The following is a 17,504-nucleotide window of genomic DNA, read 5'->3' as shown; positions in this document are numbered from 1 at the left end:
TATTCAAAACCATATGTAATAAATCCATTATGTGTTCTGTGTTAATAATTTTTATATTTGTATATTGTCAGACAGTGTATCGGTAATACAATTTTCTTAAATAGTATTGTAGTATTGCTTATCGGTTCGCTCGTCCTCACCTGTGTAAAACGATTCTGGATGTATGTCATATAAAAATTTTGCCAGGAGTAGCCTAGGCCTTCTCGCACAGGGCCCCACATTCTCAAGTATTTCCTTTGACAAAGGAATAAAAAGTGTTAAAAAGGCATTGAATACAGACCATATTCACATAGAAGCAAAAAATCAGTAAAGCGGAGATTAAAGGGGTAATTAGAAGTTAAATAAAAAATGGCAATAGATGGCAAGAAGAATGGATCAGGGAAAGTAAGGGTTGTCATTTGTTTTGGATTAATCCTTTGGTTGGAAATACAAGATCTGGAGGGGGAAATAGAAAGAGGACAATGTTATCACTTGATTAAGGTTAGGACACACAGGCCAAAACAGCACTTTTTTGTTGAATAAAAATATAGGCGGATTGTGGAGAACAAAAAACCATGTAGTATGCAGCTGCATTAAATCTGTTAGAGAGAGGGTTAAAAGCCAACCTGCATGAAGTGGGGGGCAGAACTAAATTTAAACTGACTGTTTGATTCTACCAGTAGGAGACATATGTATAACATTTCTGTTAGAGTATTTAAACTCAACTGGCTTGAGAGACAGAATTTGACGGTTTTTTGGTATGACAGATTCTCCCAATCCACACTCCAGACCAGTGGGTGGCCAGGGGCAGTAGTGTAGTATCGGGCTGGCAGTGCCGACTCTGCCGTTGTACCTTTACCTGCATTGCTTCAGTATAAATCCAACTGTATAAATGGATGTAATGCAATGTAAATGAAATGTAAAACGTTGTGTAAGTCACTCTGGATAAGAGTGTCTGCTAAATGCCTGTAAGGTGGTGGTAAATGCACCTTTAAGTTGTTTTACAACCACCATAAAATAAAGAGGAAGAAGAAGAAGAAGAAGAAGAAGAAGAAGAAGAAGAAGAAGAAGAAGAAGGTGCTAATGTTATAGCTTTTTTTCCAAGGGCCTCCAAAAGTCTAGGGCGACTTTGTAGCCTATTACATTTCTTTAAAAAAATAAAAATAAAAGAATAAAAAACGGATTAGACTCGTGAACAAACATGCGTTGCACTACCAATAGTTTGCTCTAGGTGGCAGCCTCGCATTGTTCCCGTCTCACTACCATAGATCAACTCTCTTTTCCCATAGACTAACAACAGTTGCATTAGTGTTTGTGAGTGTAGATACTTTAGCTAACATTCGTTAGTAAAATCGTTTGCTATATTTGAAACACATCACAATCCTGAGCAGACGAGTGGAGATATCACATAAGATAGCAAATAGTTTGTGTCAGTTACGGCTGAAAACACAATAATGTTAGGATAGGTCGCTAGCTAGATATGCTACTTGATATATGGTGCTGGTCGTAGCTATTTTGGGGTCTTAATACCTTAATATTTTGAGGAAACGTCATAAGAACAGTATAGCGGTTTAGTTGGACCATAGGGACTGGCTTTAGCCAGATATAGCTAGCGAAGAAACTACAGAATCTCTAGTCTCTGGTAACGTTTAACAGCAACACTGTCGTTGCATCTACTGGAGTAATGGCCGACAGGACAAGTTTCTTGGGAGGAAGGATTCCTGTGGAAGTTGAAATTATGGCAAAGCAATTAAAAGATTTAGACAAAGATTTTTTCAGGAAGATACTTAAAGGTTGGTCAGCTTGATGTTGGGGTTTCAATTCATTGCGAGCGTAACATGTCACGAGGTTTTGTTGATTAACGATCAAACATTACTGGCTATCTAGCCATTAGGCTATAACTCAGGATGTAGCTAAACCTTAACGGTAGTCTGTAAGTCCACGGACAGTGGCAAAAATGATAACGTTATGCACAGTACTCATAACACCAAGGATTTTGTGCAATGCAAGCAAATAACTGCAATATCGCCGAGGTTCCTTCTACCACTCTCTTTTTTACTTTGAGTTAGGGCATTTCCTGATATTACCTTGCTACAGCTGTTGTGCACGTCGTGTACTATCTTGAATTTGCAATAGAAACGTTACTGCGGTAATTTTATTATTCTTAACAACATTAGCAAATGTATTTACTACTTAAAGTATATTTATCTCTCAGTTGTATGTGGTAGAGACTGTAGAAATTAATAGGTGGGATCAGAGTTACAAGGTTTGTGCTGACAGGAAGGCAAAATTACCCACCAGGACTCGGTCACGAGAGCACTTTAGGTGTGTTTTGTTGGCCATTGAATATCGAGTAGGCCTACAGTCGGGCTATTTAACTGGCTGGACGTGGACTTCTTCGCGCTTTGAATTTTGCGGAAAATGTAGTATCTACTTTGCATGATTTATTTAAAAAAAAAAAAAAAACTTTTCTGTGAGGAGGTTATTTAATAACCCTGTAGTACAGAATTTCGACTGCAATACATAGCATGTATCTGAAATATAAGTCGTGAACATGCCGGGAACCTTCTCTTCAACTGATACACTTAACAGTTTTCATTATTAATATGCTGCGTTTTTTATTGCTCAGTGGTGGTGAATGCTGTTGAAGGGAAGGACTGCAGAGACTCAATGAAGTCGCTTGCAGATAATGGTACCGTCTCTGAAGAACAGTTAAGCCACATCATCGCAGGAATATATGGACTGCTTAAGGAAGCATTACGTCTCCCAACGTCTTCATTGAAACAAGAAGTGAGCAATCGTCTTAAATAGCCTTGTTGTTGAATCTGGTTAATCATAATAATTTTAGTACTTTGTAATGGATTTACTACCACTACATTGTTAGTTCCTCTGATTTGTTGTTACAAACTATTTGCAAACAAGGCTTTCGCCGATGGAAGACAATATTCTGAAACTTTTGAATCCTTCAAGCTAATCTTAAAAACATTAAGGGCCTTTTTTGAATGTTCATGAATTATTTAGTTCTACATACCTCTATTGTTTGTGTGTTGAAAGTTTTGTTTTAAAATGTCATGTAATGAATCTGAGTTGAAAATTTATTTCAGGTATATATGTTAAATATTCATTTTTTCTTTCTTGTAGTGAGAAAGTTATAACCATCACTATTTCACTATTGATGTATTTATTGCCTGTAATCATTAACTCAAGTCATGCTCACTGTATATTGTTTTTAGGTTTTCAAGGAAGATCTCAGAGAACTTAGGTAACCTCAACTTTTTGTTTATAATGTTCACACTGGTACTGTTAACTGACCACACCTGCAAAAAAATATAGCATCGCAGGCATCATCTGTTTATGATTTGTTTTGTAATGGTGAAATCATTTGACCGGACAATATTAGATTATTACAGAGTTTCGTGCCTGAGGGCCAGCCTTGGATGTTGAGGGTAATTTATTTTAATAATATCAGGGAGCTGGTTTCTGGCATTTATACTTATACTATTTATTTTCTGGCGTACCTGTCCATTGCATGTGTGTTTGACGCTGCTTTTCTGTTTCTGCAGGATATCTGAGGAGCTTATCGCTGACTTTGCCAGTGTTGTCTTTGGAAACAGGTTTGTGAACCCACTGTTCTCATTTGCTGTGTTATAGTAATTGTATATCGTATTACCCTTTTGTTTCGTAGTTTTCATTTCCAAGGTTGTGCTCCATAGATTGCTTCATCCCAGCCATGATTACAAAAGCCTCATGATGAACATATCAAAGTTGTTATTCTGGCAGTGTTTACTTTGATTTATTGTGTTCTTTATGAGCGTACTTTTGTATTCCAATCGCTGTGTGTGGTTTCGAATGCAATGGAAACGAGCTTTCTGTATCCGTTATAATTTCAGCAGATGTTGTTACATGTGGTGTGATTGACTGTTTATGTGCGCAGTGAAAGGGATCTGGAGTTTATGTGGAAAGAAGTTTAGGGGGAACTGTGTGAATATGTTGCATCACAGCACATAATGTGGCATGTACTGATGGTAGGGGTCAGGCGATGTAGCATGCCTTATGGCTGTATATTTAATCCACCGTTCAATAGAGTCCTTCATTGCTGGACTGTTACAAGTCTGTGGGGGAAAAAAATGTCTTTTTGAGCTGGAGTGCCTTCACTGCTTGCGGGGTCTTGTGATTGGCTGAATGCTGTCTCACGCCGAGCTGTCCTATCGCTGGTTTAGACGTGCCTCCCTTGAAGCTGCAGCAGCACAGCAGGGCCCTCGGTTACCCACCGTTGAGGACATCAGGTGGAGAGTAGACGTGGCCATTTCGACAAGGTAACCCTGCCTCTTGTGAGCTGGAGTTTTTACAGAGGCCACTAGCACTGGCAGTTTAGATGCCAGCATTAAAAGTAGACCAAGTCCTACTGTTAAATGTGGCACGGTTCAACCATTATACTTTTGTATTAAATAAACATAAACAAATTGTGGCCTTTTGCGTACAATTACTGTTAGATTTTTTAGTTTTTTTACATGTAATTTTTTTGCTTATCATTGATGCTTAAACAGAAGATTATTTTTTAAGTCTACGTATTATCCATTTGTCAACCCAGCCAGAAACTCTTCCTTTACCACTACACTGTACTGCACAACACTGCATCATCCATATTGACTGGCTTTTATTTTCAGTTTCTTCATCTTCATATGCACAACAAAAAACACATTGGATTAACCACGGCAGAAATGGATAGCCCCAGGCAAAAACATGAAAAGTGAAATCTTGCACTCTTTTATATCAAATTCTATTGGTTTGCTCCTGGAGGTATTTGAGTGCATGACCTTTCTCTATCTCTCCATTTTGTGTGACTGATTGAGTACAGCAGCCAAACCAGAGTGCAGGTAGCTTGGAATTTGGATAGGATAAAGCAGACGTGTTTTTAAATCGGCCTATTTGAAGCGCAGCTGAACGATGGCAGCTGCACTCAGCTTGTGACAATGGATTGAACACTTCCAAGCTTTGTTAGTGAGCATCATCTACAGACATCCCTGAACCTACTCCTGTCGAATGGTGTGGCTATTTTAGTCCTTTCAGCCACTGATGGTCTGGGCTAGGAGCCGATGTGGGTCATTCTGGTAAGGAGGTTAAGCCCCAGAGGTTGGACAGCTGCCTACTTTGCCATGTCTGGTTTATGAAGGCTGTCTGGATTAGAGACGAGGCTGTCTTTTCCACATCCTATCAGATGGGCCTCCCTGGGCTGGACTGACACTTCAGAATGCAGTGATTTGTCCACGAGCCAGAGATGTCTGTGCTTCAGTGTGCTGTGCACTCTTGAACATTATGTGATTGGATTCAGAATGTAAAACAATAGGGTTAATATAGTTAAATGGTTTTTAATGAGTCCTGAATCAATGTCTTTTCTGTTATGGAGTGATTATCATTGGCTGGCACAGCACAAATTTGCTGACAGTGTTAATCCAGCCAGTGACAGGACTCATGTGATTCATAGACTGATTCATCTAGTTTAGTTCACATAGGATAATTTAATGAGCTTAAGGTTAATGTACTGTCAGTTGTCCTATTGTCATATACACTCTTAGTCATAAATGTCAAAAGAAACATTTGCATGGTTGTTCCAACTGGCTAATATATGAACATCTATGGATTTAATCTTGGCTGTAGGGCTGTATACATACTTCAGTCTCTGCGGCAGTTTCCTTTGGACATTACATTACACTAATAATGACAGACTTTTATCCTTCTGTCAATGCTAACAGTGGTGCTTGATTTTAATGGAACACGTGAAGTTTACCAGGTTTCAAAGACTATGCTTTATTCTCAGAAGAGTTACATTAATGTAAAATTGAAATGATATCAGAATTAAAACTTGAAATTGCTCCTTTTTTTATTTTTTACAAAAGCTCACTGGCTCGAGCATTGCAGCCTTCCATTTTAATGCAGATGAAGCTGACAGATGGAAGTTCCCACCGGTTTGAGGTAAGTCGCCATTATGTTCACCCGCCATTGCAGAGATGATGGCTGTGTAGGTCTCTCAGGATACTGCCCTCTCAGACCCTCAGCTGAATGTACGTTATTAATTATGTGTGTCATGTGGCTGTTGAGGTCACCTGCATTCTACATGTACTTCAGTTTTTCCCCATTTTACTAAGAATGTATATGAATGGAGATTGAAGTGATTCTTCAACTCATTTTTCAGTAGACAGAACTGTTAGGATAGAACTTAATTATAGTTGTGGTTCAGTCTTTGCTATCTATAAAGATAAAACACTCAAACCCATCGGCTAATTTTTGATTTTACACCACTAACCTCAGTCTTTACAGTCTTGCATCTTAATCTGCAAAAGTACTTGCAGTGCCTAAAAGTAGCTTGTTGCAATTAACTGGTTACCGTGTGTTGTTTTCAATACTGGAATATTTCAATAAATGATTAATCTAATGATCAAATAGCCCAGACCTCATATCAGATTCAGTTTCAACAGGATAGTCTCATTTTCACATACATGAAATTATTTGAGTTTTAAAATGCATTATAAATCACCTGAATTTTCCTGAGCAATGTCATGAGTATTCCAAACATATCCATAAAAACAGAATGAGCAGTTAGTGCAGTAACAACATTCTACCAGCAGAGGATGTCAGCCCTACCATTCCTGGTCAGTTTCTGTTTTCTACACTGCACCACTGATTTAAGAATATTTAAGAAAGGGTACCTTCCTGTTTCGTTTTGTATGGATTTTCTCAGGTAGAGAATGAAAGAATTAGAACTTGGAGAACTCAAGTTGTTTTGAGCCCAAGTATGTGTTGTTTTTCTTGCAATCAATTTTCAGATTTAATACAGTTTAGGACAGGGCTTCCAAAACTCAGTCAGGTAAAGTACGCTGCTCAAGGGTACAATGGCAGCATCCAAAGTATTCAAACATACAACCTTGGACTTGCAAACTGTTATGTTCTGCCACCCACGTATTTGCTGTATGTATGATACTTTTTTCTCTCTTCCAGGTACCTGTCAGCAAGTTTCAGGAACTGCGTTACAATGTTGCACTTATTCTGAAGGAAATGAATGACCTTGAGAAGAAAAGCATTCTGAAAATCCAAGACTGAAAAGTTTTTGTTTTTTTTATACAAGAAAACTAGGCAATAAAGAGATTATCATATTGAAATTGAGTAAATGTCAAAACAAATAATGTTTTCGATTGTTTGAATGTACGGTGTCTTATGCGTGGTACATTCCATTTTTCCACGATGGAAATGAATTGTGATGAATGTTGGTCAAGTAGAATGTCCCCAAACAGAAAGAACCTGCTTATAGCTGTTTGTCGTTTCAAAATCGCCATAGTAATTTTGCAACATGCACTATTCCATGATTAAAGTTGTTCTTAAAGTTATATGGCATGTAATTATTCAGTTACCGTGCTATAATTCTGAAAACTGAATTGCTGGAATTCACCATTTAAAATGCAGGACTGCAAATGATATGTAGTGCATATCTTGTGTTCTTGTGTAAGAAGAGCCTATTCAAAGGGCGTTGGTGCGTGAACATGTCTGTGCTACTGACATACATTCAGGCGTTAAAGCAAGGGGCAGTAGGTCATAGGATGCCTCGGGCATGTTAAGTTGAATGTGATTTACCTGTCCATAGTTATGTCACTTTCTGCGCTAAGCCTAATCAAAGTCTAGACAGCCAGGCTGGGTGACTATGTTGGCCCACTTTGCCAGGTTCAAGTATTATGCAGGAGCTGTTGTCTGAAAATGGTAATGAGACCATAAGACAATTTTTTCGATACGTAATTTCCAAATTTATGACCATTGCTAACAAGAAGTATTTGTTTTGAAATGTAACTACTCACCTTGTATGTCACTATTAAACCATAAAACGTTGAATATACATACACTGTAGTCGAATAACCGTATGTACGTTTTCTACGATTGCACTGGTAGCAAATTATTTATTTCGTGTCGTATGTGTTCTCATAACCTTGCCTTTAAAACAGCCCAAACGTTAAGTTTGCTATCATTACAAATCGACATTGTAGTGCAGTCCAAGCATATAACCTGAAAAAATGAAATGCAAGCGGAGCATCGATGTTTTATACAATGTATCCTTAATGTAACAATGAAACAAACCACTTCCACACGACGGACTAGACAAGTTACAAAACTGACTTGTTTTGTAACAGTTTTATAAACGTATCCAATGAGGACAGCCGATGATAGTCACATGACCCTTATGTAACATTTTCCCCCTCTAAGATACTCCAAGTACAGAGCGGCGATGGCTTTCGTAGTGAGATACGAAAGGAATAGGGGACGAAGAGTCATGAAAATGGGAGTGATACCACCGTCTCTTGACCAGCCTTTACCTCAGAATAAGGGACATTAGATTAATAGCGACTCAGACGGTATACGAAATGGGAACAGAGAGCATGGAAAGCAATGTCATGCTACAGCTTGCCGCTGAAGCCTTCCAAGCTAAAAACTTTGAGCTTGCCGCTGAGATCTACGAATGCCAACTAGTGGATTATAGCGATGTTGTCAGTCATCACGAGCTGCTTGTGAAATGGGCTGATGCTCTAGCTTTTGGTGGCAAGCTAAGCGAAGCCCTCGAGATCTACCAGAAAGCTTCCAAAATCACCAGGCTACGACCTACGCACCTGGAAAATCTCATCGTATATCTGACCAACAGCATTAGAAGCAAAGAGGGTTTTGCCGGTCAAAAGTTCCTACAAGGACAAGTAGAAGGATGTGGCAATGATGCATTTGTTTGCCGAATTTGTGAGGGATTTCTGTACGAGCCGGTTACCTTGCCTTGTGGACACTGCTTTTGTAAAAAGTGCCTGGACAAAGAAAAGAAGCCAGTTTGCTGCAGAGAGTGTAAAGACAACTCCAGGCTCACTGATCTACCGAATTACAGAGTTAATGTAGTTCTTAGCAACTTGTTGGCAAAGTGGTTTCCTTCTCAGTTGCTTGCAGTGCAACTGAGGCACGAGGGAAATGCATTGTATGCAGAGAAGAAGCTGGAAGTTGCTTTAGAAAAGTACAATGAAGCCATTGCTATAGGTAAAATACAATTATTCAACCATATTTCTATCTATACCACGTTTATTTCTCGTACGTGACTGCCTCCATAACTTGATATTTTGCGAACTAATCTTAAGTGTTTTATAAGGTTTTGTAGCTTAATGCATACATATGCGATACCTTGAGATAAATTACTCACTGGTGGTATGGCCTTTGTAAGTAAGATCTAAAACTCCAACTATGTTTTTTTTTTTTTAGAAACCCATATGACGTAGCACAGTAGTATGCGTGCCTTATTTTCATTGTCATATAACGTATTGCCTCTTAAAGTAGTTCTTATTATGTCCTTGTGTGTCCCTGATCTAAATTAGTCGGTTGTGAAAGACCAGTTAGACAAGTTTGGCTTGCAACTAGGAATCTAAACACGAATTGTTGGGCGCGCGTCTTACTGTGACCTAGTAACGGAGAATAAGGTTAAACTAACAGCGAGTCTGCGCTGCCTCGTAACCTGAGCAGAAGGGCGTGGATAAAAATGTAGGCTAGGGGAGCAAACATTACGTAATCTTGCGCGGGGGGTTTGGCAAAGAGCAGTCATTTACCATGTTACGCTTCTGTAACCAAGAAAACACTCCAACGTGTAGGCCAATAAAAATAAAAATACTAGTAGAAAAATGTGATGTGAAAAAGTTGAACCAATGTCTTGATCGATTGTAAATGAATGCAAAATATGATCTACATTTCATTAATTTGCACGATTGGGCATATTTTTAAAACGTAGTACGCCAATTAAAATGAGTTCTCAATGATTTTGATAAGAATGATTCTTAATGATCGCAAAGCACCATATTTGCAGCTTCTTTTGAGTGAAAATAGTTAATACCATTATTTTGTGAAATGCTGCTACAAAGTTTATAGTATTATAGTTACAGTATTTGATAATGTGTTATTGTGTGCATTTGTGTAAATTTTTACCCAGCTCCTAGGGATCACTTGCTGTTTATCAACCACTCCTTGATAAACTCCAGTCTAAAAAACAACGAAGATGCCCTTACGGATGCAGAGATGGCCTGTAAACTCCAACCTTATTGGCTGAAGGTCAGTTCTTTTGACAAAATACAGTTACACCCAAGTATGTATATGCAGTATTGTAAGATGAATGTTTTCATCGTTGTACAACAGATAAAGGTGGTCACAGCTGTTCTGTTGCTTTGGCACAGGGACATCTGAGGAAAGCACAAGCACTAGAGGCACTGGGCAAAACAGAAGAGGCTTTAACAGAATGCCTGTTCTGCATTGCTTTAGACTCAGAAAACAGACTGGCCAATTTAGAAGCTCAAAGGGTAAGTTTCTGCACTGCTGTTCATTTATGTATTGTCTTTTGAAGTGAGTACATGTCACTTATATGCTGTGTAGTGAGTAATAATATAAAATCAGTTTTTGTATAGGTGTTCATGACAGAATTGGTCTTTTATTCATGTGCTGTGTGCAACTAAATGGTATAGTAAGTGTAGTTAAGTATATAGTGTGTATGTAAAGCATAGCAGATTATTGGCATTCACGGATGTTCCTCATAAAACATCCATTTTATTCAAGTCACCATTCAGGAAGCAAAATGTATGTTTAAATTGATATTTTTGAACAGTAAAATGGAACCTCAAGCTGGAATTCATGATATTGTTTCTCTTTTAGCTGCTTAGTGACATCTTTGATCCGGTTCCCAATCAAGTCCAGGAGAGAATACCAGACTACATCCATCTGCTGTCCTCAAGGACAAGGGTAAAGGGAGGTCTGACAGCCACTTTCAGCTCCAACTGCAGCACAGGCTCCCCAGGGCTCTACAAGGTGAGGGCATGGCTATTACACACCTCTTTATAAGCAGACACACATGAAATGCTTGATTCAAGGACATGAGTTCATTGCTTAATGGCGAGAGTAGTTATATAAAATAAGCCTCGCTTGATTAGTGTGTGTGAGAATTTTTCTCTGGTCCACTTATTTTTTTTGGTTTTGATGAATGAAGAAGTTTATGCAATGGAAGGCAACCTTTCTCATTGAGTGAGCAACTACAGCCATGATTATATATCAGCAATAGGCAGGTCTGGTAGCCATTGAACAGTCATTCATAATTGTGGCACTGTCTTCTAGGACAATTGTATAAATGACAACAGCTTTACCTCGCTCGGGAAATCAACGTTGCTGTCAGCTCAGAGCTGCACAAGAAAGACTGGCTCCACAGATTTCAAGGCGTGCTCTGGGGACAGAAATGAAAAGGGGGATTTCGGTGGTGTTCATGGCCCGTCTGCAATCATCAGAGGCCAGCTCACCAAGCGTAAACAGGTCTGGGGAGAGGAAGGCAGTGCAGGAAGTGATGGGTCGTCGTGCAAGCGCTTGAAGTCGGGTAAGTTGAAATACCATCACTTCAGGTCTGTTCTTCATAATTAAAGATGAATTTACATGGAAAGAATGATATTATTTATGAATATTCATGTAGTTTATTGGTCTTTCTATCAGAAGCGAAAGTAGAGACAACTTCTTGGTGTCCAGTGGCCAGTGAACTCATCGATGCTTCTGACTTGGAGTGCTCTTTGTGCATGAGGTATTCACTGGTTTCTACTAGAGATATGTGTACACTTTGGTTTCTTACTGTGAAAAGCATTATTCAGCCTTTCAGACAACTGATTTACCCACTCACATTATTTTGGCCTTGTGCTGATTTTAGGTTATTATGTCCCAAAGTCATAGGCATAAGTGGTTGATACCTATTCATCATATGATGCACTCTGATGGTCCCTGTTTCCAGTCTTTTTTGCAAGATATTGTCTGTCTTCTGCATGTCTTTTAGGCTTTTCTATGAACCAGTCACCACTCCCTGTGGCCACTCCTTCTGCCTGAAATGCCTGGAGAGATGCTTGGACCATAATGCCAAGTGTCCACTATGCAAGGAGGATCTCTCTGAGGTAGTGTAACTTTTCTTTTAATCACGCCCTGGTCTGATCTCATTATGGGTAATTACGACCAGAGTTTTTAATGTATTTTTTTTTAACCCCCTCACCTGCAGTATTTGGCTCAGAGGCGATATAGTAAAACCCTTCTGATGGAAAACCTCATTGCCAACTATCTTCCAGAGGAGCTAGCTGAGAGACAGATCATCGACAAGGAGGAAATTGCTGAGCTGTCCAAGTAAGTTACAGAGCAAGCCTAAAATACACACAGAGACATTTAGAATATTGACCCTTTCAGCAATCAGCTTTTCTTATGAAACCTGTATTGGCTATGTTTAATGAGCAATCATTCCAGGTAGTGAGCATTCTTACATTTGATTCATCATCTAATGATTCTGTGTAATTTGTGGTCTCTTGCTTGATTCCCCTCGTGAGTCCATGTGATTTGTGGTCAGCCCGTTTTGATGAACTGCTGTGCTGGCTGAATAATAGCCCCATGTGACTTCTGGTCTTTTCTCGTCACAGTTTGAACAAGAACGTGCCAATATTTGTCTGCACCATGGCCTTTCCCACGGTACCTTGCCCCCTGCACATATATGAGCCCTGCTACCGGCTTATGGTGCGCCGATGCATGGAGACTGGGACCAACCAGTTTGGCATGTGCCTCAGCGATTCTGTTAATGGGTAGGTCAGTTCCCCAAAAAAACCTAAAACTTCCAGAGCTGGTGAAATTATTTCAGCTGACTGTGCTGACATATGTATATCTATGACTATGATTTCTATTTCATTTTTATTTCACTATCTATTTTCAGCAACATGTACATTTAAATGTATTATATTTTAAGGACAGTTAAATGCCTAGTGTATGGGGTGGGGGGGGGGGCATTTTATAGATAGAAATAGTGGCTGAATTGTTCAATTGATTACCTATTGGAGTTGCTTTATTGCACTTTTAAAACTGGAAACCTGAAGGTAGTTAATGTTGACCTGTATTGACCTGCTCCCAGGGGAGAGTTTTCTTTGAAACTTTTGATGCCGCCCTTCAGATTTGCCACTTACGGCTGCATATTGGAGATACGAAACGTTGAGTTCTTCGCAGATGGTCGCTCTGTTGTGGACACGATCGGCAGAAGGAGATTCAAAGTAATCCAGCACCGTAAACGAGATGGCTATAACACTGCGGACATTGAGTACCTGGAAGACAAGAAAGTATGATATTGACATTTTATTAATTTTCTTCATTTCTTTCATCTCTTCACTGTTAGAGAATTAGGCTTCTTATGTTAAGTGTAACAGGGCTGTTTAACCGCCTTCTTTTGTAAGCCCCTGAAATGGTGAAATGGTGATGGTAAAGGATGTGTGTGGTTGATGGGTAGGTGGGTGGAGCAGAAGAGGCCGAGCTGAGAACCCTCCATAATCGTGTGTATGATCAGGCCTTGTCCTGGGTCAACTCCCTCAAGGCCCAACAGAAGGAGCGCATCGTTGGCCACTTTGGACCCATGCCGGAGAAGGACCTAGACCCACAGGTGAGCGTTGTGTAGCTTGATCCGACTTATACAGGCTTGTCCCATTTAAAACATATGCCCGAGACAGTCACAAAGCATTGCAGCACAGTTTGGGCAGAAAAATAGGATGTCCGGTAGGCCGGTTTTGTCAGTAGCCCTCAGGAGTGTCTGCGTTACCTGGGATCTTGAAAGCTAGGGTCATGGTTGACATCTGATGAGGGCTGCTGATAAGAGCTGTGGACTACCCTGAAGGGTATACGGACATCCTTTAACAAAAGGCTGCTTTGGTGAGTTTGTCCTCAAAGCCTCTGTGTGCTGTTCCCAGATCAGCCCCAATGGGCCGTCCTGGTGCTGGTGGCTCTTGGCGGTCATGCCCCTGGAGGGCCGAGCCCAGCTGCCCTTCTTGGCTCTCACCTCCCTCAAGGATCGCCTGACGGGTATTCGGAGGGTGCTGGTCTTCATGTCCCGAAGCCGGTCCCGGTGACTTCCCCTTCTTCCCGCCCGTTCTTCCTGTCATCACATGTGCATACATTCACTTCTGTCTCCGCATATCTGTGTAGGCCTCTTCACACAGCTTAATGCTTCCCACACAACCAGTGCCTCTCAACCAATGGGTTTTGAAAAATGGAAACCATCTAATGTTTACATTACATTCAGTTTCAGTTCATGAACCCAGGTGTGCATTTCATGTAGAAACTGCATCCATAAGTGAGGGATTTATTCTTCATCATTTATTTTTTTAGGTCATATTTTAGCATGATTTCCATCACAGCTATATGGTTGTAATGAGACCAGTGTGCTTTGTACATCATGGAAGAGATGTGTTCTTTGCTGTCTCATTATGAAAAGAAAAGGGTTTTGCCAGTTCACACTTTCACTGTGAAATAACTTCCGCATCAAGTTTTTAGTGGTCAATAAATAAAAAAAAGGTTTAGTAACTACTGCTTCTTATTTTATGGTACAGAATTATTATTTATTATTTGGAGTCTGAAGTCAACCTAATGGATCTTCACCCAATAAAGTAAGAAATGCTGCTATGGTAAAATGTGGACACTTCAACCACAGCTGTATCCACTCATTACCAAATATTTAACTATATGTATATTTTAAAAATCCTTTTACTATTCTCATTTCATTTTAATAGTTGTGTGGGCCAGAACTGAAAGAATAAAGAAAGGCTGTAATCGTTTGCAGCCTGCTGAAAGATGTGTAGCATATCAGCATGGGACAGTTCACTGTCAGCAAGACAGTGATAGCTTCTGCGGTTTTATCTTTGGGTTACAACATTAAATATGCACCGAATGTATCCAGTAAAATAATAGTATTGTTCAGTTTTAAAAAATGTTAAACAAACCACAAGTCTCTAAGCCAAAACAGCAGAGTGTTGAAACAAGATTATTCCTCTTAATTTTTTTTAAAGGGCAAAGAAATTAGGTGTATTACTATTTACAAGAGTTTGTGAAAATGTATCATTATTTTCAGACATTAAATGACATATTCCGACCTAAGTTGTAATACATTTAAGTTTTTGGAATTGTAGCATTTTAGTCTTACTGCCTATTTCTTTTCTATGCAAGTGATTGTCAATTAGATAAACTTTTAAAAAGAAAAAAAATCTCACATTATGTTGCATTCCTGATTTGCACTATACTGAGGGAAATAACCTCTTATCTTGAGATGCAAATGTGTGCATTTCAGAGCAGTTCAAGTGCTGTGAAAGTTTTGAGTGTTTTCACAAAGTTTTCACTTAAACAGGAAATGTGTCTTGTACTGACTCTCCAGATCTTTATGGTTTTGGATTTTTAAAAAATCCATGCTCCGACTGACATTTAAGCATATGAGAAGTCTTTTTTTGACAGATTGAAATGTTATTCTTTGCTTTTTTGTTTCCATTTTATTTCTGTGTATTTCTTATTACATTATTCTTATACTTTTTGAACATGTTGTGCCTTAGTTGGACTTCTTCCATGACATCATGCAATATTTAGAAAGATTTTAAATGCCCTATACTGTTGTTTTGAGTGCCAGTGTTCAGCACAAGATAGAAAATTTCAGTTAGTGGAACTTACACTACCAGTATTTGGTCTTAGTGTTTCGGTATAACAGTTGTCGATCTCTTCTAGAGATAATATCTCTCCTAGGTAGTATGAAGAAAAAAGTGTATTAAATGTTTGGAACCAAAAGACAATATCAGTCAGGCCACTCCTGGCTTGAAATGTTTACAATTGCCCCTCAAACAACAATGACTTCTTTCACCTTACTGACAAATTATTCATATTAGCAGAGAGAATAATATATTACAAAGCATATAAACTTGTTAGTAAATTTTGGCTTATATCCATTGTAGCTGATGTTTGAGTTGTTGAAATGTTAAGAAATGTCTGTTTATGTGGATAGTTATCTGCACAGCTGCTTTGCTGGTGAAAGCAGTTGACAAGGTTTACAAATGTGAAGTTCCAACTGATACTGGCTTTCTTGGATCTTTGCTCTTTTCCCCTTTCCCTAAAAGTACAAATTTAGATGACTGACTTTATCTTTAATATTAAATGTAATATTTTATACACTGGATCCAGAATATAGAAAATTCTATTGGATGGAATTTTGTTTTTATGTAAATTGTTGAGAGTGCATATTATATCATTGCAATACATTTAGGGTAAACCCACATGGTAGAAACTATAGAACAAAACTGATCTAGTGGGTGATCTTGAGGATTATTTTACGGTAATATGATAGCTACATTTCCCCTGATCTTTTAAAATCCAACATTTACCCTCATTATCTAAGTTGAACTACCTCATTGACCCTTATTTAATTCTTCCAGCCATTAAATGCAAATGAAAAAAGTGGTTTTATTTGTATCTATTTTTGTTTTGCTGCTTGTCTATCATTTGTAACGTTGCCTCTAAAACAAGACGCGTGTTTACAAAACTTGAGTGGATGTTGTAAACATAGTAACTCTTCAGTTTTCTTTGTAATAGTAAATGGTCAATTCTGTGTTATATTGTATGTGCACTTATAAATAAAACCAAACATCTCAAGATGAACTTGTGATTGGAGGATTTCTAAACAACTTTCGATGTAAGCTCGTAGTGCTTCATCCTTTGAGAAATGTTTTATCACCAGACGATTGCAAAATACATTCAAACGTGATAAAAGTTTTCGAACCAAAACGAGAATGAATAGGCTACATTAAATCTGAGGACGCAGCACGTCGTCTATTTAGAAATGTATCGATTAAACATAACAAACAAGCTCAACATATTTCCACACAAAATTCAAACTTCCAGCACGAGAGTTGATAAAATTCAAATAGGCTACGCTATAATGAAAGCTGTATGCTGTCCATAAACTACTATTTAACCAAATATGGTAGTTTTCCAGTCTTTATGAACACAGTTAGCCTACGTTCTTTAACATTGAAAACAAATAGAAAAAAGAAAAATGACATGATACTTTTCCTACCAAACGAGTGAAGCTTATGCAAGCGTGTGAATGTAGGTCAATGAAACGAATCGCTGTCCTACTGACCTACATGTCTTTGCACGACTTTGTTTTACCGGAGGATCCAATGGATAGCTGGGGAGGCTGAAGCCACTCCCCGACTATTTTGCTCTCGAGTGGACTGATCGAGCGAGCGGCATAAATTAGCGATATATCTTCCCGCGCAGGGAGGGGGTGCCGTTTACGTAACAGGGCCACGCTGCTTATACAACGGATATCAAGTTATTAACGACTGTGGATGGATGGCAAAGACTGCGCGAGGTTTCCCCTCGAGTTGCTATATAAAGCTGAGCATATCAGCATTTAGGGTAGCCTACTGGAAAGAATGGGAATTGCGAGCTAGAGACGCTAGACCTGTACACTAGACGCTGTGTTGTAGGTTTCTATTTTAATTTGTCTGTTAAAGGAGGCAGTTTAGTACGGTAGTGTACGCGTAGTCTATATCAATATATGTAGGCTACGCTAAATGAATGTTAAATAAAATTTCAAGTTTTATAGTTTCATAATGTAAACATTTTGTTTTAGCGTAGCCTATAAGCCACACTTTCTCTGTTCAGAA

General features: G+C 38.9%; 2 protein-coding genes across 2 annotated transcripts; both read left to right on the top strand.

Moving 5' to 3' along the window:
* Nucleotides 1–1,233: 1,233 nt before the first annotated feature.
* On the top strand, nt 1,234–7,361 carry commd5 (COMM domain containing 5). Its single transcript, XM_035434357.1, has 7 exons — nt 1,234–1,772; nt 2,609–2,769; nt 3,213–3,241; nt 3,543–3,593; nt 4,200–4,295; nt 5,877–5,952; nt 6,976–7,361. The coding sequence occupies exons 1-7, from the start codon at nt 1,664–1,666 to the stop codon at nt 7,075–7,077; spliced, it is 624 nt and encodes a 207-aa protein (XP_035290248.1). The 5' UTR covers nt 1,234–1,663; the 3' UTR covers nt 7,078–7,361.
* Nucleotides 7,362–7,998: 637 nt separating this feature from the next.
* Nucleotides 7,999–16,488, top strand: LOC118236200 (LON peptidase N-terminal domain and RING finger protein 3-like). Its single transcript, XM_035434355.1, has 12 exons — nt 7,999–9,033; nt 9,971–10,089; nt 10,212–10,334; nt 10,684–10,836; nt 11,140–11,392; nt 11,506–11,590; nt 11,837–11,951; nt 12,053–12,174; nt 12,462–12,620; nt 12,983–13,145; nt 13,313–13,462; nt 13,767–16,488. Exons 1-12 carry the CDS (start codon nt 8,385–8,387, stop codon nt 13,923–13,925), a joined length of 2,250 nt encoding a protein of 749 aa, XP_035290246.1. The 5' UTR covers nt 7,999–8,384; the 3' UTR covers nt 13,926–16,488.
* The last annotated feature ends 1,016 nt before the right edge of the window (nt 16,489–17,504 follow it).

The sequence above is a fragment of the Anguilla anguilla genome, chromosome 9 (assembly GCF_013347855.1).
Source record: "Anguilla anguilla isolate fAngAng1 chromosome 9, fAngAng1.pri, whole genome shotgun sequence".
NCBI lineage: Eukaryota > Metazoa > Chordata > Actinopteri > Anguilliformes > Anguillidae > Anguilla > Anguilla anguilla.
This window is presented reverse-complemented; position numbering and strand designations above follow the sequence as displayed.